The sequence below is a fragment of the Piliocolobus tephrosceles genome, chromosome 7 (assembly GCF_002776525.5).
Source record: "Piliocolobus tephrosceles isolate RC106 chromosome 7, ASM277652v3, whole genome shotgun sequence".
Lineage (NCBI taxonomy): Eukaryota > Metazoa > Chordata > Mammalia > Primates > Cercopithecidae > Piliocolobus > Piliocolobus tephrosceles.
In genome coordinates, this window is record NC_045440.1 from 145932927 (window position 1) to 145943170 (window position 10244).

At 62.8% G+C, this 10244-nt stretch overlaps 1 protein-coding gene across 1 annotated transcript in view; it reads left to right on the forward strand.

Annotated features, from left to right (window-relative positions):
- The window catches only part of LOC113224880 (adhesion G protein-coupled receptor B1), a 42779-nt gene that overhangs the window by 7981 nt on the left and 24554 nt on the right, over positions 1–10244 (forward strand). Inside the window, exons 2-3 of the mRNA XM_031935837.1 lie at positions 117–258; positions 8348–8451. Coding sequence (XP_031791697.1) covers positions 117–258; positions 8348–8451 — 246 coding nt within the window. The remainder of the gene's footprint in view (positions 1–116; positions 259–8347; positions 8452–10244) is intronic.

Here is a 10244-nt window from a genome sequence, read left to right on the forward strand (position 1 = left end):
CGGCGGACCCGGGCCGGGGCCGGGGCGCGGAGCCGCCGCTCGGGGGCCGGGGCGCCCGCGTCCCCGCCGCCGCTGACGCTCCGCCTGTCTTCCTCCCGTGTCCCGCCCGCCCCCAGACCCTCCTCCTCCGCCCCCCCGCAGCTCGGGCCCTGGTCGTGGCGCGGCTGCCGCACGGTGCCCCTCGACGCCCTCCGGACGCGCTGCCTCTGTGACCGGCTCTCCACCTTCGCCATCTTAGCCCAGCTCAGCGCCGACGCGGTGAGACCCCGGCCGGGCCGGCGGGAGGGGCGCCGGGCAGGGGCGCGGGAAGGGGCGCGGGCGGGGGCTGCCGGCGGGCCTGCGGGTGGGGAGGGCCCGCACCCGTCCTGTCCCGGAGGGGTCGCTGCGCCCCGCAGCCGCCGTGGCCTGGCCCGGGCGGCGGGGTCCATGCGCCTCTGGAGAGGGTGGGTGGGCGCCGAGCGGGTGACAGTGTGGAGTTGGGGACGGGTCTGGGAGGAGCCGGACCCCTGGAAAGTGACTGATGGGTGGGTCCCATCTCTCCTGGCCTGGAGGCCCGGGATCTCCGAGGGAGCCTAGGCCTGGGGAGAGGCTGGGTTCTGAGCCGGGGGGCTGGGAGGCGTCGCCTGTGGAGGGGCTACCCCTTCTCTTGGTCCTCCCCGCCTGCCGGGGAGAGGGAGGAGGAGGAGCTGCCGCCTTGGCAGAGCCCTTCGACCCACCCCAAGTAGAGCCTGGTCCTTGGAGGTGGCGGTGGCCCCAGGCAGGGCCCTGGCCCAGATCCACCGCCCCCCCGGGCCTCAGCACCTCGGGGCCTGCTTTTTGTTCCTGTGATTCTTGTGGGTGTTGCCGGTTTCTATGGAGACAGCATCTGGGGCCAGCCGCTGGCAGGGGCCCTGGGTGCTGGGCGCAGCTCGCTGGGTCGGGTGGGCTCTCTTACTTCAGGCCGGCCAAGTTGCATCCCCTGGCCTGAGGTGGGCCGCAGCCCTCTGCTGGAGCGCAGGCCCAGGCCCAGGCCCAGGCCCAGGCCCATGACAGCCCACAGAGCAGGAAAGGGCCTTGGGCGTATGCTCAGCAGGTACCTCCGTCCAGACCTCGTGTGGAAGCTTCGGGGCTGTAGGGGTGGAGGATGCACTTGGAGGGAGCCTGTCCTTCCTGGGTGTTGGAGGTGGCATTGCTGACCCTTGGGGAGCCCTAGGTTCGATGTAGAAGGTAGCGCCCAGCCTCTTGGAGGACACTTCGGCCTCCCAGCTGTGTTCCCTGGAAAGTGGAGGGCAGGTAATGTTGGCAGCTGGGGTTTCCCACAGTGTCAGAGCCAGACGGGACCCTCGAGGCCATTGCGAGTAAAATCCTCCGTTGACAGGCAGGGAAACTGAGGCCCAGAGAGAGGGCCTTGCTCAAGGTCTTGGGTGAGTCTGGGCTGGACAGGGGTCTGTGTCCCTGACCCTAGTGCACCCCTGCTCGGGCTGTCCCCTCAAGCGAGACTGTTGATGCTGCTGGTTCTGCAGACAGAGCCCAGCAGGCAGCAGTCTGAAGGGCCATCGCAGAGGCTCCCTGGAAGAGGCGGCCTTCTCTATAGAAGGCCATAGACATTATGGCTTTCACTGGGTGGCCTTTTTGGGCCCCTGCGAGGCTGGACCAGGCAAGACACGGCCCAGCCTCTGGCCTCCGGGTGTTGCTCTTCCTGTGGGTGTTGGAGGAGGACCTGGGCAGGAGAGACCCTGGTGTGCTGTGTGCCCCGTCTGCCCCTTCTCCCAGCCCAGTGTCAGGCCTGCAGCAGGTCAGTGTTGGAGTCTGGAAACACAGGCTTGTCTCTGACACATTGTGACCGTGGGCTGGCTCTGCCTTACGTCCCTCTGAGCCTCAGTTTCCTCACCTGTAGAAGGGAGGGGACCTGGACTGCCCAGGACTGGCTGTGAGGAGGGACACAGATGACTCGGAGAGAGTCGTAGGAATGGGGCAGTCCCCAGGCGGTGGCCTCCCAGTCAGTCACCAGGCTGAGCTCCTGAGTGGGCCTGGTTTAGGGAACTTGTTCAGAGAGGGGCGGGTACATGGGCCGAAGGGGCTGCTCCTGAAATTTCAGCAGTAGGGGGCTTGATGCCGAGGGGCCTTCCCAGAAGGAGCCCCACTATGTACCCCAGTGTATGAGGAGGAGGAAGTGGTCCCTCTGTGGGATGGCAGCGGGGGGTGGGGGTGGAGGCAGCCAGATGCACAGTCCTGGGCTTTGTTTGGCAGGGGGTTTGCGGCTGCTGTCGGGGGAAGCTTCTGGTGTTAGCCCAGCCTTCCCACGCTGGTGTTCACAGGGCAGGATGCCAGCAGGCATGTTGGGTGCCCTGTCCCCCATCCCAGACAGGACACTTGAGGCCGGGGCACAGGGGTTGATAGTGTCCATAGAGCCACGGGACCGAGGGCAGGCTGCCTGGACCCTGGGAGCCTCAGTGTCCTCATCTGTGAGATGGGAGGGTGGTTGGCTCTGCCACAAGGGCAAACTATGTGTGGCTCAGTTTGGGCTCTGGGCACCAGCAGGGGTGTGAGCTGACAGCCGGAGTGCCAGGAAGAAGCCAGGGTGGCTGCAACCTCCAGCAGGTACTCCCTGGCACCAGAGCCCCTTGGAGTCTTCCTCTCCTTTCCATACCACAGCTCTGGCAAGGGCTGGCCCCTTCGATGCTGGGCAGGGAGAGGCTGAGGGTGAAGGGGAGGCTGCTCTCTGGGTGCAGCCTGCCCCTGGCGTGTTCCTTTGTCCACCGTGCTGACCCCTCTGAGGGCTGTGGGCTGGGGTGGATATGGGGTGGGCTGATACGGGAAGCAGGTGTGTGCACACAGAGGTCTGCAGCCGCCCAGGCGGAAAGGAGGAAGGCTGTGGGTGGGCTCTGGGTGCATAGCCACAGCCTCCTCCCCTCCTGAGTGTAGTGGGGGAGAAGTGCACGGGGCTGAGGCTTGGAGTGGGATCCTGAGGGATGTGCAGGAGTTTGCCAGCCGAGCATTGTAGGGTGAGTAGCAGCCATTGCAGGATGAGTAAGGCATGAAACTGTGGGGAAGTGGGTACAGGCATGGGATCAGCAGGCAGGAGAGGCAGAGAGACCGGTGGCCAGCAAGGCCTGCGGGGCTGGGGGAAGCCTGAGCTTCCTCCAGGAGCCAGGCACAGAATGGACTGATGGGAGGCTGGGAAGTAAGAGGAGAACAGTCAGGCTTGGCTACCCAGGGGTCCCAGCAGGAGTGAGGAATGTGAGCCCAGCTGGCAGCTGGGGAGGTGGCCAGAAGTGAGCCTGGCTGGGCAGGGAGAGAGAGGGGTGCTGCCCAGCTTGGCTTTGCTGGAGTTGGATGGACACGTTGGGCATGGGGACTCTGGTCTGAGTGGGCAGAGGCTGTGGCATTGGGGGTTCAGAGTGGCCTGCAGGGGCTGCTGACCAGGACAGGGGCCTGAGATGGTGGTAGAGGCGGGTACGTGGGCACCCTGGGAGCCAGGGTGGGTTGAGATCTGGCCAGGGTGGTAGATCAAGGGGAGATGAGACCCAGGAGTCCTCCTCTAGAGCTGGCCTGGAGCCAGGGTGTCAGTGCAGATACGGGCTGCGCAGATGCGGGCTCTGCCGCTGCAGGCCTACGACGGCCGGAAGGTTGAGTAACCGCTCTGAGTCACACCTGTGAGGCGGATGATGCCACCTGTCTCAGAGTGGTGGGGACTGAACTAGGTGATATATTTATGGCACTTGACATAGTCTGGCATGTAGTAAACAGTCTGAAAAGGACAATTGTTGGTATTACTTCTGTAATGTGCTTCAGACTGTATTGGAAGGTTGTGACCAGGGTCACAGTTCATTTGCAACCAGGTTCGGGCTCAGTGTATGACCGGGGTCAGGGTTCAGGGTGTGATCATGGTCAGGGTTCAGCACGTGACCAGTATCAGGGCTCAGTGTGTGCCCAAGATCAAGACTCACAGCCTGACTGGGATCAAGGCTCAGGGTGTGACTGGGCTCAGGGCTCAGGATGTGACCAGGATCAAGGCTTAGAGTATGACTGAGATCAGGGCTCAGAACATACTTGGGTCAGGGTTTAGCGTGAGGCTGGATTCAGGGCCCAGGGTGTGATGAGAATTGGGGCTCGGGGTATGATCTGGGTCAGGGTCAGTGTATGATGGGGTTCAGGGTTTAGTCTATGACTAGAGATGGGAATTCGTTTTGTGGGCATTTGGGAGCCATAGATGGTGTTGGGGCAGTGGCAGGACGAAGGTGGTACTGTGGGTAGAAATGAGTCCTTAGGCGGCATAGGGTGGATATAGGGTTCAGGAGAAGATTGGGAGTGGGAGTTCGTGTGGTGGAAACTGGCAGACACTGCATCACCCTGGGAAAGTCCACTGGTGAGAGGGGGCCGGCTGGTTCAGACCTAGTATGCAGGGAGGGCCTCTGTGAAGTGGTGACTTCTCTGCTGAGAGGAGAGCCAGGCGCCTGAAGTTCAGGGAAGGCTTGCAGGGCAGGGGACCTGGCATGTGCGATGGCCTGGGCTGAGCTATGCCTGCTTGGGCCAGTCTCTGGCAAGGGCCCAGCCTGGCTCTGCATCCCCTTGGCGTGAGTTGAGTCCGGTCTTGGTCTACCCCTCCTAGCGAGGCCTTGGACCCCTGGGCCTGCCTAGGCCACCGCCCATCCCTTCTCCATCGCCTGGAACCTGCTGAGCCAGGGCCGTCAGGAGTGACTGATGAGCCAGGCAGGGAGGAGAGGGATCCGGTGGACCAGTGGGAGAGCTGGCGGGCTTGCGGCTGCCAGGCCTAACGAGGGCAGGCGGAAGCAGATGGCCACAGAGGCCTGGGCCCGAGCCAGCCTCAGAGCAGGCGCAAGACACTTCCTCAGCCGCCTGTGACCTTCGCGGCCGGCCGGCCTCAGGCCAGCCCAGTGTCTTGGAAACATTTGCTGGGGTCACCCCGTCTCCCACCTGCCCCTATCCAGCTGGCCTCCTAGCCCTGAGCCTCAGCTCTGCTCTGGTAACGTTACTGGTGACTGATGGGCCAGGCTGGGAGGGATCAGGCGGGCCGCGGGGAGAGCTGGCAGGTGAGTTTTGATGGGAGAATTACTGGGTGATCGGGTGATGGGACTTTAATCCCAGAGGGCCACCGGTTTGAGGCCTGAGCTCCAGGCTGTGGCATGCAGGAGTGGTGCTGAGCAGAGTTCCCTGCCGGGCACGGCATCACCGTCCCCGTCTTGCCCTCCCAGAGCGTAGTTTAGACAACCGAGGTGAGCAACGCTACCTGGGGTAGTTCAAGGGGCCTGTCTGGAGGCAGTGGCTTTTGAAAGCCTAGTGGGTTGGAAGTACTTCTGCACACGAAGAGAAGGCGACTCTCATTCCGGGGAGGCACAGCTGGAGCCGTGGCACCTGGCATGCTTGGGCAGCACAGCTTGGCCCTGGAGGCAAGTGCCAGGTGTGGGAGGTATCAGTCATGTGTCTGTGCAGGCCCCAGGTGTGTGCATGTGTACGGGCCCCAGGTGTGTGTCGGGGGGCCCCAGGGGTGTGTGTGCGGGCCCCAGGGGTGTGTATGTGTGTGTGTGTGCGGGCCCCAGGTGCATGTGTCTGTGCACATCAGGGATGTGGCCTGTACCATCCCAAGGAGAGAGCCTCAAGTGGGCGAACTTAGGCCTCCTTTTGGCCTGGAGTGGCGTTCGGAGGAGCTAGGGCTGGGAGGAGCACAGGGGTGTGGGGGATAGGGAGTCCTCGAAGGGCAAGGCCCTCACCAGACAGGGGCTTCGAATGGCACTCCCCAGGGCTCCACCATCACACTCTGATTCAGGTAAGGCTGCTGCAGCCCTCGGCCTCGCAGACCAGCAGGTGGCTGGCTTCATGGAGGCAGAAGTGCAGACTGCTGGGAGCTGGGGCAGGCATGCCCAGGAGGGTAGGAGGACGGGGTTGGCCCAGGGAGGTGGCAGCAAGGCAGCCCGCAGAGAACAAGACTAGGGCAGGTGGGACCCTGAGGTTACCCAGCCAGGGCAGAGGCGAGCTAGGCTGAGCCAGGAGTCCTGGCAAAGATGCTGAGCCCCCGATCCTCGGGGCCCTGCTCTGAGTCTGGAAACCAAGGTTTGTGTTTGAGCCGGACCCTCTGCTGTGCCACCTGGTGATCTTGGACAAGGTCCCCCGTTTTTCAGGATTCTGCCTTCCCTATCTTCATTCATCTGGTTCGTGATGTCGACTGAGCATCTCTGCTGGGCGGGGCCCTCTGGGGCTCGGGGACATGGAGGACACTCGGCTGTGGGGATAGTAGCCACATCCAGCTTTGGACTGGATCAGGGGGATGCCGGCAGGGCCTGGGAGGCAGGGAAGGCTGCCTGGAGGAGGCAACGCAGAGAAGGGCAGTACAGGCTGCAGGAACGGCATGTTCATGATGGAGAGCACAGAGTGGTGTGGGGACTGAGGGGAAAGGGGGAGCCCAGGCTGGGGTGAGTGGGGCCGCAGGGCAGCTGGGCTGGCTCGGGGGATATCGAGCACCTTGAGGGGCAAGAAGGGCTGCGCAGGGCTTTAGGAGACAGTGCAACATGCCAGGGTCAGCAGACTTGGGGCGGGGGTCAGGAAGGCGTCAGCTTCAGGGTGAGGGGTGCCCGAATCGCCCCCTTCTCCCCAGGCCTCGCCTTCCTGCCCAGTTGACCACCTCTGCCTCCTTCCGAGGGCCTGGAGACGGACTGCACCCCCTTTCTCCTGAATTCTCCAGTCGCCTGGAAGCTCTGTGTGCAGGGAGCCTTTGTTCATGCCCCCGAGGCGTACACCCCCCTGCCGTGTGCCGGCAAGCCCCAGGCATGGCGGGTCAGCCTGGCTTATGACCCAGGTCATGGGTTGAGCAGTTGCTCAGGGTGAATTCATCCACGCAGGAGCGATGCCAGCCTGAGTCCCTCCCCACCTGTGCGTGCCCTTCAGCCACCTGACTTCCCCGTCTGTCCTCAGGCCTGGCGTGCTGGGGCTGTGCAGGGCCACGGGGTCAGGAATGGCGGGATCTGTCACCAGCCCAGGCCCTTTTTATTTTTTTTTTTGAGACAGAGTCTCGCTCTGTCGCCCGGGCTGGAGTGCAGTGGCCAGATCTCAGCTCACTGCAAGCTCCATATCCCGGGTTCACGCCATTCTCCTGCCTCAGCCTCCCAAGTAGCTGGGACTACAGGCGCCCACCACCTCGCCCAGCTAGTTTTTTTTTTTTGTATTTTTAGTAGCGACGGGGTTTCACCATGTTAGCCAGGATGGTCTCGATCTCTTGACCTTGTGATCTGCCCGTCTCGGCCTCCCAAAGTGCTGGGATTACAGGCTTGAGCCACCGCGCCCGGCCCCCAGGCCCTTTTGAGGAGGGGATGAGCTGAGTGCAGTGGCCAGAGGCACAGTCATGTGAAGTGGGGAAGGGTCTCCTGGGGGCACCGCTGGGGAAGAGCCCTGAGGGGAACCAGGGGGCCTCGGGGGCTAGGGTCATTCTCTTCAGGAAAGGGAGGCTGGCCAGGGGCAGGGCCAGGGCCAGTCCAGTGGCCTTTGCAGAGCCGACTGGGGCATTTGGACAATGCCCAGGGCAGAAGAGTCAGTGAGGAATGGGGGCCCTCCCTAGGGAGGGGCAGTCACCTAAACTACCCCCAGGTGGTGAGAAGGAAGGGCCCACTTTATTTGGGTCACCCCAGCATCCGGATGACACCCCAGCTCCCATACTCTCCTGCCTCTGAGCAGGGCAGAGGTGCCCCCCAGTGCACTGAAAACCTCTCCAACCCTGCCGTGGCTGGAGAAGAGCTCACAGGGCAGGGCTAGAGGTGGGGAAGACGGGCCAGGGCTGGCGGCTGGGCCCAGAGGCTGCAGGGGACTGAGGGGCTGTGGAGGTGACACAGAGTCACCTGTGGAGCAGAGAGGGAGGGCTGGAGGGAAGGCCTTCGGTGCAAGGAACCTGGTCGGGTTGTGTTGGGGCTGTGGAGGGAAGGGTGGGTGTGGGGTGTCAGGGCCTGGCTGGGTGGCATCTCGGATGGGGTGGGCCAGAGCCAAAGCGGCTCTCCCCCTGGGTTTCTCAAAGCCTGGGCCAGAGAGGACTATGTGTGTGGTTGGGCCTGGACCTGGCACCTCCCTGGCCCGTCTGCAGTGCGGGCTGGCGCCTGCCATGATGGCGGCAAAGGCTTATCTGCCATCGGGCTTGGCATATGACTGTGGGGCATGGGCAAAGGGCCCATCCTCACGGAGCACAGGCCTGAAAGGGAGTTCTGGAGGGCCTGGGCTGGAGAGGAAACCCCTCCTCTGCAGGGGGCAGGCGGGGAGGTGGAGGAGGGGCTGGGTTGGACGCTGCAGGTGTGACCCAGGGCGGCGGGTCTGCCGAGTAGGCGTGGGGGCTGCGTCACTCCCCGCGGTCTCTTCCCGCTCCCTGCAGAACATGGAGAAGGCGACTCTGCCGTCCGTGACGCTCATCGTGGGCTGTGGCGTGTCCTCTCTCACCCTGCTCATGCTGGTCATCATCTACGTGTCCGTGTGGAGGTGGGTGCCACGCAGCTGCTGGGCACGGGCGGCCGTGGCTCCCGCATCCCACGCCTCTTCCCCTCGAGGTCACGGGTGGGGTCGCGGGAGCCCCTCCGTCCCTGTGTCCTCACCTTCCCAGTCACCTCTGCCTTTGCCACGGACGCAGCCCTGCTATGGCCCCTCCAAGGCTGCCACAGGTTCCTGAGGCCACCCTACACACTCACGCTGTGTCCGTGCTGCACAAACAAGGGGTGGGGCCCGGTTCCTGCCATCCCTCCCCTGAACGTGTTCCCTGGCAATGCCAGCCTGAGTTCCCTCCCCAGCTGTGTGTGCCCCCTCTGCCTGCGCTTCCTGGCTTCCTTGTCTACCCTCAGGCCTGCAGGCCAGGCCACAGCCTTCCCCAGACTCCCCGTCAGGACTTAAGGCCCCAAGTCCCTGCTCACTCTCCACCCCAAATTCCCTTTCGCCAAGGCCACAGGGCTCCCGCCAGCCTGCTGTCCATTCCGATTGTGGCCAGTGGGTTTGTGAGGCCACCCGGGCAGGTGTGGAGAGATGTGGAGGAGAGCTCATGTTTGAGCGGTAACATGCCTGTTGAGTGTGCGGACGCACGCGCCTCCAGGCGCTCCCCACTATCTGTTCCTGTCCCATTGAGTAGAAGTGTGCAACAGGAATCAAGGACTCAAGGTCACTCACTGCCCATGGGGCCGAGTGGGGACTCCCAGCGTGTCCAGAGGACATGCGGCTCCAGCTCTGCAGGCAGCGCGGTGTCAGCCAATAATCGGAACTGACTGGCTGGCTGCTGCCCAAGGTCGGGCACTGGGAGGTCGATGTGGCTGGCGGGGGAAGGGTGGCTGAGCTTTCCTGGAGACAGTGACCGGGTTGTGAGTAGTGGCAGGGGCCCTCCACTGTCCTGCCTGAGGGGACAGCATCCACTGGGCTCTAGGGGCACCATGGTGTTTCCTCTTTCTGGGACCTGCCTTCCCCTGGGGCCTTGATTTCACAAAACATCTGGGGAATGGGGTTTAGGGGCTCTGAACTCAGCTCTGATGTCCTGAGTTCTGAGGAGGTTTTCTGCCGACAGTTTTCAAAGCAGCTCCCTTGGTGAGCTCTCTTGGCCATCCCTGTGCCCTGTGAGCTGCCGGCAGGGATTGTTCTGTGGTCCCCATGAGGAAGTGGGGACCCAGAGAGAGAACATGACCTGCCCAAGGTCATGCAGCACATCAGGGTCGTGTCAGAGCCCCTGAGGCTCAGCCCTGTGCCCTCTGCTCTCCACCTGGGTGAACCTCAGTCCCCAAGGGCTGCTGGTGGTGGTGGTGATGATGGTCCTGGTGGTGGTGTTTGTGGTGATGATGGTGGTAATGGTGCTGGCGATTGTGGTAATAGTGATGGTGGTGGTGGTGATTGTGGTGGTGGTGATGGTAGGGATGGTGGTGCTGGTGGTGGTGGTGATGATAGTAGTGATGGTGATGGTGATAGTGATGGTTGTCATGGTGTTGGTGCTGGTGATTGTGGTGGTGGTGGTGGTGATGGTGGTGGTGGTTGTGATGGTGGTGATGGTGATGGTAGTGATGGTGGTGGTGATGATGGTGATGGTAATTACTGGTTGTGATGGTAGTGATGGTGTGGTGATGGTGGTTGTAGTGATGGTGATGGTGATGATTGTGATGGTGATGGTGGTGGTAGTGGTGGTGGTGGTGATGGGAGTGATGGTGATGGTGGTAGTCGCTGGTTGTGATGTGGTAGTGGTGGTAGTGATTGTGATGGTGGTGATGGTGCTAGTGGTGGTTGTGATGGTGATGGTAGTGATGTGG